The sequence below is a fragment of the Scyliorhinus torazame genome, chromosome 5 (genome assembly GCF_047496885.1).
Source record: "Scyliorhinus torazame isolate Kashiwa2021f chromosome 5, sScyTor2.1, whole genome shotgun sequence".
Lineage (NCBI taxonomy): Eukaryota > Metazoa > Chordata > Chondrichthyes > Carcharhiniformes > Scyliorhinidae > Scyliorhinus > Scyliorhinus torazame.
Window position 1 is genome coordinate 197,820,604 of NC_092711.1, and position 13,587 is coordinate 197,834,190.

The 13,587-nt window shown below is 48.3% G+C and overlaps 1 protein-coding gene across 4 annotated transcripts in view; it reads left to right on the forward strand.

The window, feature by feature from the left end:
* LOC140420865 (gamma-aminobutyric acid receptor subunit gamma-4-like) overlaps positions 1-13,587 on the forward strand; it is a 559,891-nt gene that overhangs the window by 451,991 nt on the left and 94,313 nt on the right. For all 4 annotated transcript variants that reach the window (XR_011946626.1, XM_072504962.1, XM_072504961.1 and 1 more), the window contains exons 5-6: positions 822-904; positions 5,703-5,840. Coding sequence is in view for 3 of the 4 variants with exons in the window: in XM_072504962.1 (XP_072361063.1) it covers positions 822-904; positions 5,703-5,840 (221 nt within the window). In the remaining variant the exon portion in view is untranslated. The remainder of the gene's footprint in view (positions 1-821; positions 905-5,702; positions 5,841-13,587) is intronic.

Here is a 13,587-nt window from a genome sequence, read left to right on the forward strand (position 1 = left end):
ATTACAATAGTCTCTTCTGGAGATAGTAAAGAGACTGATGATGGTTTTAGTAACAGATGGGCAGAGATGGACGAGATTACAGAGGTGGAAAAATACGCTTTGGGTAAGAGTGAGGACACTGGCCTGGAAGATTAGGTCCACTTCAAAAATATGTTGCGAACAGTCTGGTTCTGTCTAAGGCAGTTGCTAGTGAGAGGAATGAATTTGATGGCAATGAAATGGAGTTTGTGGCATAGACTAGAGAGAATACACAAAATTCTTCCATGGTGGGACCAAGTACGGTGGTGGGCGCCTGTCACCTCATGAATAATGAACAGGCGAGTTCCCCTCTGACTCTCCTCGTCTGCCCGCCATCAGCTGACAGTTTCAAAGGTCATATTTAAATACCAGTCCAGCGTACTTATATCATTCTCTCCAGCCCACCTGTCTTCACCACATCATGCTGAATGTCAGCAACCCAGAGGAAAAAGGCTAACAGCCTCAATAAGAAGTCTGTTCCTCAATGACACAAGATTGGAAAGTCTGACGGGATTCCGGTGGGTATTCAGGTGATACCAATTAATAAAAATGGCATTTGCGCCACCTGCCAGCGGGATGATGAATCCACCATTAACCCACCTTTGGGATACCTGCATTGCAATTTTACACCAGCGGGTTGTCAACATTTTGTTTCCTGTGCCCGTCCATCACCAAACGAGCTGTGGCCCGGTTACGAGAACTCCAACCCATGGCTTCAGTCTGTCCAGTGTTTACTTAGGGGATTTTTTTATTTGAACTGTTGGTATGGTTGATGGAAATAACGTATTCTCTCCGTTTTCCAGGCTCACAATCGAGGCAGAGTGTCAGCTCTATCTACAGAACTTCCCCATGGACGAACAGTCCTGTCCTCTGACCTTCTCCAGCTGTAAGTGTCATCGGCAATTCATCCAAAATCCCAAACCCAATCACAGCATCTACACTGCAACCATTAACTGGAGCTTGCTGTATCATATTATCTTTCTCATAGATAATAGGTTAACTTTCTGATTCGTTCTTCAGCCAAGATCAGAAATGGGGGATGGTTTGCCCTCATCAGACATCGAGACAACCCAGTTTCTCCACTGCTTATCTGTGCCCAATCAACAGCCTAATTCAACTTGTCTCAGAGAACTGTTTCGTGGCAATGTTTGGTGCTAGGAGGATTTGGGGCAGGTATACTTTGTTCTGTTCATGTTTAAAAGCTGCAACCCACATCCCTGATCCCATGCTGACTGGAATGGGAATCAAAGCCATAACCTTTCTGCTTAGAAATTGGAGTGCTCTCTGAGTCAAAACTGCTCAAGAGTAGTGGGATCGAAAGTTAATGAGCTTGTTGCGTATTACCCTCGCACCAATTGTAAATGAACAGAAGTTCACCTCCCCGGATACAGAGTTGAGAGAACCTTGTTTCACTGATTGGGTCACAGATGTTTGGGCGGATACAATCTTGGAAAAATGCAATGGGTACTTTTGGGTTGGAGAGGGGAGGGTACTGAAACAATCCATGATCTCAAATCGTACAGGAGTGTATCAGCGATCAGCATTAGCGGAGGATTGACCAATACCAGGGCGTGTGAGCAGGTCTAGAGGATAAAAACAGGCGCAAGGTTTCAGAAGGTTTCATGGGGTTTGAAACTAGCCTGAGGCAATAGTGAGTTGAAAATCCCATTCACTTACACCCACTGAAGACTGTCGAAGTGTAACTGGGGCAGGGCCCAATGACAAGAGGGTGATTCACTCTTACCCATTTTACCCAAGCACTTTCAAGAGAAATTTCACCTCTGTTAACTTGTCTTAATCTGGCGCTGAGGGAGATATAGAGAAAGACAATATAAAACAGGGGGTAAAACATCCCAATACAAATGCTCACAGAATCGTAGAATAGAATCATAGAATCTCTACAGTGCAGAAGGAGGCTATTCAGCCATTGAGTCTGCACGACCTTGGAAAGAGTACCCTAATGAGGCCCCGAGCCCTTAACCCAGTAACCCCACCTAACCTTTTGAATATTAAGGGACAATTTAGCATGGCCAATCCATCTAACCTGTATATCTTTGGACTGAGGGAGGAAACCGGAGCAGCCAGAGGAAACCCACACAGTCACGGGGAGAAAGTGCAAACTCCACACAGTCACCCGAGGCCAGAATTGAACCTGGGTCCCTGGAGCTGTGAGGCACTGTTCCACCATGCCACCGAGGATGGGGGAATAGAATTGGAGCTGTAATTATATTTCCATTGATATTCTACTGTATTAAGTTTCAGATACATTCCCATACAGACAGCAAATTACTTTGAGTCACAGTGAAGATGATTTAGGCTAACAAGGCAACAGAGAAAGAGTGAAACTCTTGCATTTCTACAGAACCTTAGGATGTCCCAAATTGTTGTATAACCAATAAAGTATTTTTGAAGTTTAGGTGTCAGATAAAAAACGCGGCAGACAAATCATGCGCAGCAGACTCCCACAGACAACAGATGACCAGATAACCTGTTTTCATGATGTTGGGTGAGGGATAAATATTGGTCGAGACACTGAGGAGGATAGTGCTGTGCAGTCAGCTGAGGGGACAGACAGGAGCTCAGTTTAATGCTTCATCTGAAAAACAGCTCTTCCGACAGTGCGAGACTCCCTTTGATTCTGTGCTCGTCTCTGGAGTGGGTCTTAATCCGCAAACTCTTCACTGAGAGGTGAAAGTGCTATTCATTGAACCGGAGCGAACTCCCAGGTAAGTGCCTCCAAATAACACAACACAGCCAGTTTATTTGTCCTAAGTGCCGGTGGACAGATGGGTTCTTTGCAAGGGAACTGAAGGATCTATATGGGTCGGCATGGTGGCAGAGTTGTTAGCACACTGCCTCCCAGCGCCAGGACTCGGGTTCAATTCCGGCATTGGGTGACTGTCTGTATGACTCCCCGTGTCTCCATGAGTTTCCGCCAGGTGCTCCGGTTTCCTCCCACAGTCCAATGTGCAAGTTCAGCCATGAAAAAATTGCCGCGTAGTGTCCTAACTTATGCTGGTTAGGTGGAGCTACGGAGATAGGATGGCGGAGTGGGTCTTGATCGGGTGCTCTTTCGGAGGGTTGGGGCAAACTCGGTGGGCTGAATGGCCTCCTTCTGCACATAGGGACTCTACGGTTCTTTCGTAATATGTTTGAGAACGTTAAAAGTAGGATGTTAGCTCGATTTGGGAGCTGGACCTCTTTCTGTCAGGGACAGAATTTGAATATTGCAGCTTCAAATTCAGAGCAGGACCACAGAGTCAGCAGCTGGCTCCACCATACTTACTGACCATTCATAAAAATGGCTTGAATGGAAATGACATCAGTGATGCACTTGCGGTAGAATAGCTGGCACATCTTCAATGTACAAGCTGAAGAATCATTACCTGAGCATATTGGTAAAAACACAAAACGCCAGAAATAGACAGCAGCTGAGGACAAGAGGAACAGAGTTAACAGGTTGTATCCAGACCATGGGCGTCATTCTCCGACCCCCCAGCGGGTCGGAGAATGGCCGTTGGCCGCCGTGAATCCCGCCCCCGCCGGTTACCGAAGTCTCCAGCACCGGATATTCGGCGGGGGCGGGAATCGGGCCGCGCCAGTTGGCGGGCCCCCCCGCTGGATTCTCCGGCCCGGATGGGCCGAAGTCCCGCCGATACATTGCCTGTCCCGCCGGCGTGGATTAAACCACCTTTTCAACGGTGGGACAAGGCGGCGTGGGCAGGCTCTGGGGTCCTGGGGGGGGGGGCGCGGGGCGGTCTGGCCCCGGGGGGTACCCCCACGGTGGCCTGGCCCGCGATCGGGGCCCACCGATCTGCCGGTGGGCCTGTGCCGTGGGGGCACCCTTTCCCATCCGCCTCCGCCACGGTCTCCACCATGGAGGAGGCGGAAGAGACTCCCTCCACTGCGCATGCGCGGGAAACTGTATGCGGCCGCTGACGCTCCCGCACATGCGCCGCCCCGAGATGTCATTTCCGCGCCAGCTGGCGGGGCAACAAAGGCCGTTTCCGCCAGCTGGCGGGGCGGAAATTCCTCCGGCGTCGGCCTAGCCCCTCAATTTGGGGCTCGGCCCCCAAAGATGCGGAGCATTCCGCACCTTTGGGGCGGCGCGATGCCCGTCTGATTGGCACCGTTTTGGGCGCCAGTCGGCGGACATCGTGCCGTTTCGGGAGAATTTCGCCCCTAGGCTCTCACGAAAGTCTCCCCCTTCAGTGGTGAATAAGACAACAAAATACTGTGAGGGGTGTCATGGTGGCGACCACTCCAGAGTAATGCCTGAGGCTCCCTGATGCTGTCAATAATTCAGTCACCTCCTGTCGCGAGGTTGCCTTCACAGCTTTGCCAGGGTCCTGATGGAGTGAGGGGCTCATGTCACGAATATTGCAGCACTGGGGTAATTGCCCTTGATTGAGGTCTAAACTGGCTTCACTGCCTGCCTGTCTCTGTGCACCAGACCACCAATTTCCATCCCACCCTAGCCCTGGGAAAGTTGCCTAAAGGTGGGACAGCCATGAAGTTTTTGGTTTCTGACACATAACCTACAACTGCCCTTCCTACAGCCCCCAAACTCATTTCAATGGAGCCGGGAAAACGCTGCACAATGTTTCAGCAGTGGCAGGCAGACATGCTGAGTATTCCTGCATTTTCTGTTATTTCGCATTTCCAGCATCTGCAATGTTTTGCTTTTGTATTACGTGATCAAGAACTGGGCTGACTGCTGTTAAATGTTGAGTTGTTCCCCAGCAGGAAGGCAGAGAATCGGCAGCAAGACTTGTCCCCATACCAGAACAAAGGGACATTTGCAAAATCACTTCAAAGCAAATTATAAATCACAGCGTCGCACCCAGTCCAATGAGATGGCTAGTTAATGACCCAAGACCTGAATCTAAATTAGCTCGTAATGCCATTGTGTCAACTCGATTCCATCATTCACTCACATCTTTCACTGACCCTGAATAACCAAGCCACCAAGGTGTAAAGTGAACTATTTATAAAATGAACCATAATTTGAATAACATCAGATCGTTGGATATTGTAGAGACACAGGGTTCAGATCAAACAACTGAAGCCATTCTCTATCAGAGCTGTCCCTTATCCACATGTGGCTAATTTGGAAATCCAGATGTGGCTAATTGCATCTCAGATCATTAATAAAGGCATGTAATACACACACTTCTTGGACATATAGGACAGATATTCTCGGCCCCGATGGGGTGGATCTGGAGATGGGCGAATGGGTGGACACTAATATTAGCTCCAACCGATGACGTGCTGGTTAATGCCATCATTCTGACCGCTGGCATTTTTGCTCGGGAGTGGGGAAGGTGGAACGCAGCAACCTGCCTGATTCAGCAGGCCATGTCAGGCCACTCGGACAACATCACTAAAACAGATGTCTGGTCATTCTCATGTTGCTGTTGGTGGGATGTAACAGTTTTCAAATTGGCTGGCACGCTTCCTACATTAACAAGGGCAAGAGTTCAAAAGGACTTAATTGCTGTAAAGTGTTTTGGGACACTGAAGTCAATGGGATAGAAATGCATAAACAATGATTTACAATTAGTAGGAAGCCTCTTTCTTTAGGCTGTGGTTGTGCATTACACTCATGGAGCACATGTTCCTGAGAGCATGGTATGTTCTGTTTAGTGACTGTACACAGTGACCCTGCCTCCTTGTGCCTGCAGATGGATATCCAAGAGATGAAATAACATACAGATGGAGGCAGTATTCGATTGAAGTGGCACACCAGCGATCCTGGAGGCTGTACCAGTTTGACTTTGTTCGTCTCAGGAACACGACAGAACTGCTTAAAACCACAGCAGGTGAGATCCATTGGAACATTGGGAGTTTTGCCACATTTGAAATGTGAGTTGAGAATCTGTCCATTCTGAGTCACTGAATTTAAGCCACACAGATGCTCCGCGGGAACACATCCTACCTGCCACATCAGTCTGAGAAGCTATCGACAAAGACACTCTGGATAATGGAGTAAATTGTGAAACAATCCTGGGCTGGATTCTCCGATTCTGGGGCTATGTCCCCACTCCGGAGTGGGGACGGTAACGTTTTACGCCAGAAGAAATGGCGTAAAACGGCCACCGATTCCCCATTTTGCTGAGGGCTAGCAGGAAGGCAGTATAGAGCACCCGGCTCTAGCTGCCGATATGGACCGGAGATTTGCCAGGTCCGTGGCCACGCATGCGCATGGCGGTGGCCTGAAGCGGGCGCGCCATGCAAAATGGCGGCAGCCGCTCGCGGACCTGGGCCGCAAAATAGTCTCCCCCTTCAGCCGGCTCGCACGCATCAGACCACCCCCCCCCACAGTGCCACAGCCCCTGATGAACTCCCCCCCCCTGCCCGCAGATCGGCCCTCCCCCCGATTGTCCCGGTGCTGGACTGAGTCCGCAGCTGCCACGCCGAGGTCCCAACGGATGAGAGCACACATGTCCGGCGCCGTCGGAAACTCGGCCTGTTGGGGGAAGAGCATCGGGGAGCGGGCCTCAAGCAATGTCCTGAAGCCGTCGGTACGTGGCATGGCATTCTCTCCGAGTACGCTGCTTTGGAGGGGGCGGAGCATCGTGAAAGCAGCACCGTCCCCGATTCGGTCGGGAACTTTGATTTTCCGGCTGCTCGCCGAATGCGATTGTGCCGTCGGCAACCGGAGAATCCAGGCCCCTATCCTTGTGTCACTAAGTTGAGTCACGGCCACCATTCTATGCCAAGACCATTATGGTCCACAATAGACAGAAGTGGTTTGGACTCAACAACCTGGAGATCCAGCTGTAGATTTGATATTAAATCAGGGCATGTTGCTTATAAGGTGAGGCTTTGCACCCAAATTTTCAGAAAACCGAAATAGGCCTGTAGAGTGAGTGGATCAAAGATCAGTGAAACTCAATATTGGGAAGTGTCAGATGCCCATCGTGGTGGGGAGAAAGGAAAAGGAAGCCACCTTTTCCATTGAAAACCTAACTGGAACAAAGGATAAAGCTATCTGGGAGTACAGCTCCTTAAATTGCTAATAGTGGCCACACAGATTGGCAAGATCACAAAGGCCTGAAGGTCACTAACTTTGACATTTTTCTGCCATCGGAACAGAGGATAGGTCGCAACCCTTGTGACATCAGTTGGCCGCAGAGCATTGGCATCTTAGGGAGGTGGCAAATTGAGAGGCCATCTCCACATCACTGTCCAATGAAGGATGGTGGAGTCAGGGTCTGGGCTCAAGGTGCCATGGAGTCATAGAAGTCTGCAGCATAAAAAGGCCCTTCGGCCCATCGTGTCTGTGCCAGTAAAAAACAACCACCTCAGTATTCTAATCCCATTTTCCAGCACTTGGTCCATAGCCTTGTATGCCTTGGCATCACAAGTCCACATCTAAATACTTCTTTAATGGGGCTGGTTTAGCTCACTTGGCTGGACAGCTGGTCTGTGATGCAGAGCAGGGCCAGCAGCGCAGGTTCAATTCCCCTCCCGGCTGAGGCTATTCATGAAGGTCCTAATTTCTCAACTTTGCCCCTTGCCTGAGGTGTGGTGATCCTCAGGTTAAATCACCACCAGTCAGCTCTCCCCCTTACTTCTGAAACGTTATGAGGATCTCTGCCTCCACCATCCTTTCAGGCAGTGGGTTCAAGACTCCCAACTCCCTTCACCCTCTGGGTGCAAATATTCATCCTCACATCCTTCTGTCCCTTAACTTAAATCTAGCCCACTGGTTACTGATCCCTCCACCAAGGGGAAAAGTTTCTACCTGTCTACACTCTATACCCCTCACAAGGTGGTGGGGGAGGGGGGAATTCCTGCCATCAGAACTCAATCAGCTGTCCCAAAGTATTGGATGATCTTCAGAGATGGGCACTGCTGGGGCAGGTACGGCATCACAAGGGCACCTTAATAAGGTGGCATTCTCTGAAGTCACAATGAAACTTAATGGCCACATCTGTCAGGACCATTATTATGGAGGGGGTTCCTGCCGCAGGATTGCTTGTGTCTGTAACTGTGGCCCTCTGATCCCCATGGTTCTGTGATATTGAGCAGATGTCTCAATGATGGAGGATTGAGCAGATGTATCAATGGCCTCCTGGCCTCCCACAAGAATGCTCCCTCCAGCTACCTGCCAGGCTCCAGCCTCAGTGAGGGGCCTGCCTGACATTGAGAGAAACATAGTGGCATTGGAAACTTTTCCCCCATTTGGTACCTTAATGGCTACCCGTCACTGCTGTTGGGGTAGCTGTTGCTCAGTAACTCCATATTCAGCAAGATCGCTCAGAGGTGAGAACATGCCAGGCACCCAATTCAGTGCTGGATTCTCAAGTTTTGCCCCGATGCAATTTGTAGAATGGTAGCCCTTGCACTCCCTGTACCCCTCCACATAACGATAAGAGTTTGCAGAAATCCATGTGCACGGTGCACAGCCCCTGCACCATTGGTAATCCTGGTGAAACCTTACCCATTCCCATTCTTGAACTCATCTTTTCTGGAATAGATGGCCTCATGACCTCCTGGATGTACTGCTGGATGGCATACTGAGATATGTTCGAGGTATCGCCTGGTGACACTGGAAAAATCTAGAAGCATGGCGATTCAATGCCACTGTGCCTTGACAGCCACTGGCAGAATGCTCCTATCCTTGGTGTGAGATTCTAGGTTAGGGTGTAGAAGGTGGCACAGTTCAGTGATCACCTCCATGTGGCATCTAAGGCACTATTCTTGAGTCAGGTGGAGGAAGGCTTGCACCCAAAGATACCTGAGCAGGGCCTTCCTCCTTCTCCCTCTTCACCGCTGAGCTTCCCCTCTCTGCAGCCTTCACTTAATTCCATGGTTATCTAAGACCCAGAGGCAATGCAACCACGTCAACCATACCTCACTCAGCAACTCCTGTGTCCTCGCTGATCTGAAGCTACCAACAGGTCCAAAATGATAGTAACTTCTGCAAACTCAGTTTAAGAAGCTGCCAATGCACCTCACCTACAAGTTGATAGCTGGACCTTTAAAGATTAGGGAAATCCCTCGTGTTGCTGAGCACCTGACAGCTGGGATCAGCACAGGCCACGTGCTCTCAAATTAATGCCACACTAAACACGGCTGCTGCTTAATCTCTAACAGCACTGCTGATGATGCTTTGAGGGTACACCCACGCCATTATCCTTTCCAGCATGGAGCAACACACAGGCCATGCTGGAATGTTCCTCCCTAGCAACAGCACTAGTGGTGCTGCAAAGCCCAATTTCATATCTGCTCTGTTTATATTTTAAAAACCTCCTCATTCTGCCTCTCGTTTCTTAATCCATTTCCTCTGGTTACCAAGTTGAAATGGTTTCTCCTTATTTATTCTACTGAAAGCTCTCATGATTTTGAATGCCTCATTTAAATCTTCCCGATCTTCAAGGGAACAACCCAGCTTCTACCCATGCTAAATCGTTAGGAAATTGGCAATGCTTTACCAGCCTGGCCTAGTGACTGTGGCAGACACAGACACTGGGATGGTGCCGGGTGCATGTCCTGGCCCATGTGGTTGGTGCTGGGCTGACACAGCTGTGATCCTAGGAAGCCCAGTTTGCTCCCCAGGCATTGTTCCATGGATGTGACACCATGTGTCCTTTTCTTGAGGGCCAAGCTCTCTTTTCATAAACAAATTGCAGATGTGAAAGTGTTACATCAAGATAAAATATTAGACTGTGTCCTCTGCTGATCCTGACCATCCTGAGGTTCTGTCGAGAACATCCCTGATTAATAATTTGGTAACTGGTCACAATATAGCAGTACATCTCACTGGAACGACAGAGGTTGAGGGGCAACCTAATAGAGGTCTACAAAATTATGAACGGCATGGAAATTGCTTATTGTCACAAGTAGGCTTCAAATGAAGTTACTGTGAAAAGCCCCTAGTCACCACATTCCGGCACCTGTTCGGGGAGGCTGGTACGGGACAGAGTGGATAGTCAGAAGCTTTTTCCCAGGTTGGCAGAGTCAATTACTAGGGGACATAGGTTTAAGGTGCGAGGGGCAAAGTTTAGAGGAGATGTGCGAGGGAAGCTTTTACAGAGGGTAGTGGGTGTCTGGAACTCGCTTCCGGAGGAAGTGGTGGAAGCAGGTACGATAGTGACGTTTCAGGGGCGTCTTGGCAAATACATGAATAGGATGGGAATAGAGGGATACGGGCCCCGGAAGTGCCGAAGGTTTTAGGTTATACGGGCAGCATGGCCGGTGCAGGCTTGGAGGGCCGAAGGGCCTGTGCCTGTGCTGTACTTTTCTTGTTCTTTGTTCTACTTAATACAGCCATGTATAGTACTAGATTAATGAACCAGCTAGATCTGAATTCAAATCCCCACAAGGCGAGTGGTGACCATGAGCTCAATAAATTGTAGCAGACACTAGATAATAGTAGCCATGAAAACTGCTGTACTGTCATATAAGAAACTCATTCACTCATGCCCTTCAGGGAAGAAAACCGCTGTTGTTTGCTGCTCTGCACGGGTCTCAGAATAGATGGATAACTCTCACAGCAATCAATAAATGTTGTTCTGTCGTGTCTCTTGGCCAAGATAAATATAAATAACCCAATAACTCTGTAAATAGTACAGGAGGTGAAATGTGTTATAAATGCCCAGGATGAAATTCCAAACACTTCTCCATCAGCGTCACGTTTCCCCAGAAAACATGAATGTGCCCATTTCTGGCCCTTGAAGGTTGATTGTTCAGATTAAAGGAAAGAAGGAGCATACATTTATATTACAACCTGTTTTGACTTATTTCTGTTATATCAGTCCTCCATCAAGAATTGCTGCAGTGTCAGTTTCAGATGAGACATTAATCGGAGGCACCAGCCTATCCCATGGATGTAAATTATCCCAATGCACTAAACTGGAATAGCAGGGGAGTTCTTGAAAGTATGCACTCAAATGCTTGGCTCTCAAACAGCATTACATTGTTGTTTATGGGAGCTTGCTGTGCGCACAATGTCCTACATTATAATAGTGATGACACTTGAGATATTCTGAATGTGGAAAACTCAAATTCTTTGTTTTAATTTATAGCTCTGTGGTAGTTTTAAATTATTACAGAATTGACAGATAAATAAAATAACTTAACAAGTTGTGCTGAAATTACCCCCAAATTATTGTAATATGTCTGGGCGTCAGCAAAGTGAGAGACAAAATATTAAAAATACATACAAACAGCTTTTGAAGTTAATTCAATGATTATTTGCTTGGAAATTCAACATGTCAGCTTCATCAGTGGGTGTATATGTACGTCGGTCAGTGTCAGTGTATTTCAAGTCTGTGTATATCTGTCAGAGTCAGCGTATTCAGGGTCAGTGTACATCTGTCAGGGCCAGTGTGTATCTGCCAGGATCAGTATATTCCTGATTAGTGGATACCTGTCAGGATCAGTGTATACCCGTCAGGATAAGTGTACTCAGGATCAGTGTAATCATCTCAGTGCATATTTATCAGAATCAGTGTACTCAATATGTAGCGGTCTGGATCAGTGTATTCAGGGTCAGAGTATACCTGTCTGGATCAGTGTATTCAGGTTAGTGAAACCTGTCTGGATCAGTGTATTCAGGTCAACCTATACCTGTCTGGATCAGTGTATTCAGGGTCAGAGTATACCTGTCTGGATCAGTGTATTCAGGTTAGTGAAACCTGTCTGGATCAGTGCATTCAGGTCAACGTATACCTGTCTGTATCAACGTATTCAGACCAGAATATACTTGTCTGAATCAATATATTCAGGGTCAGTGTATATCTGTCTGGATCAGTGTATTTAGGGTCAGTGTTCTGGATCAGTTCTGGATAACTGGGGCTCTTTCTGGGGAAGGTGGGACCTCTACAGACAGGATGGTCTACATCTGAACCTGAGGGGCACAAATATCCTGGGGGGGAGATTTGTTAGTGCTCTTTGGGGGGGGTTTAAACTAATGCAGCAGGGGCATGGGAACCTGGATTGTAGTTTTATGGTACGGGAGAATGAGAGTATAGAGGTCAGGAGCACAGATGTGACGTCGCAGGAGGGGGCCAGTGTTCAGGTAGGTGGTTTGAAGTGTGTCTACTTCAATGCCAGGAGTATACGAAATAAGGTAGGGGAACTGGCAGCATGGGTTGGTACCTGGGACTTCGATGTTGTGGCCATTTCGGAGACATGGATAGAGCAGGGACAGGTATGGATGTTGCAGGTTCCGGGGTTTAGGTGTTTTAGTAAGCTCAGAGAAGGAGGCAAAAGAGGGGGAGGTGTGGCGCTGCTAGTCAAGAGCAGTATTACGGTGGCGGAGAGGATGCTAGATGGGGACTCATCTTCCGAGGTAGTATGGGCTGAGGTTAGAAACAGGAAAGGAGAGGTCACCCTGTTGGGAGTTTTCTATAGGCCTCCAAATAGTTCTAGGGATGTAGAGGAAAGGATGGCGAGGATGATCCTGGATAAGAGCGAAAGTAACAGGGTAGTTATTATGGGAGACTTTAACTTTCCAAATAGTGACTGGAAAAGATATAGTTCGAGTACATTAGATGGGTCGTTTTTTGTACAGTGTGTGCATGAGGGTTTCCTGACACAATATGTTGACAGGCCAACAAGAGGCGAGGCCACGTTGGATTTGGTTTTGGGTAATGAACCAGGCCAGGTGTTGGATTTGGAGGTAGGAGAGCACTTTGGGGACAGTGACCACAATTCGGTGACGTTTACGTTAGTGATGGAAAGGGATAAGTATACACCGCAGGGCAAGAGTTAGAGCTGGGGGAAGGGCAATTATGATGTCATTAGTCGTGACTTGGGGGGATAGGTTGGAGATGTAGGCTGCAAGTGTAGGGCACACTGGATAAGTGGAGCTTGTTCAAGGATCAGCTACTGCGAGTTCTTGATAAGTATGTACCGGTCAGGCAGGGAGGAAGGCGTAGAGCGAGGGAACCGTGGTTTACCAAAGAAGTGGAATCTCTTGTTAAGAGGAAGAAGGAGGCCTATGTGAAGATGAGGTGTGAAGTTTCAGTTGGGGCGATGGATAGTTACAAGGTAGCGAGGAAGGATCAAAAGAGAGAGCTAAGACGAGCAAGGAGGGGACATGAGAAGTATTTGGCAGGTAGGATCAAGGAAAACCCAAAAGCTTTCTATAGGTATGTCAGGAATAAGTGAATGACTAGGGTAAGAGTAGGACCAGTCAAGGACAGGGATGGGAAGTTGTGTGTGGAGTCTGAAGAGATAGGCGAGATACTAAATGAATATTTTTCGTCAGTATTCACTCAGGAAAAAGATAATGTTGTGGAGGAGAATGCTGAGACCCATGCTATTAGAATAGATGGCATTGAGGTACGTAGGGAAGAGGTGTTGGCAATTCTGGACAGGCTGAAAATAGATAAGTCCCCGGGGCCTGATGGGATTTATCCTAGGATTCTCTGGGAGGCCAGGGAAGAGATTGCTGGACCTTTGGCTTTGATTTTTATGTCATCATTGGCTACAGGAATAGTGCCAGAGGACTGGAGGATAGCAAATGTGGTCCCTTTGTTCAAAAAGGGGAGCAGAGACAACCCCGGCAACTATAGACCGGTGAGCCTCACGTCTGTAGTGGGTAAAGTCTTG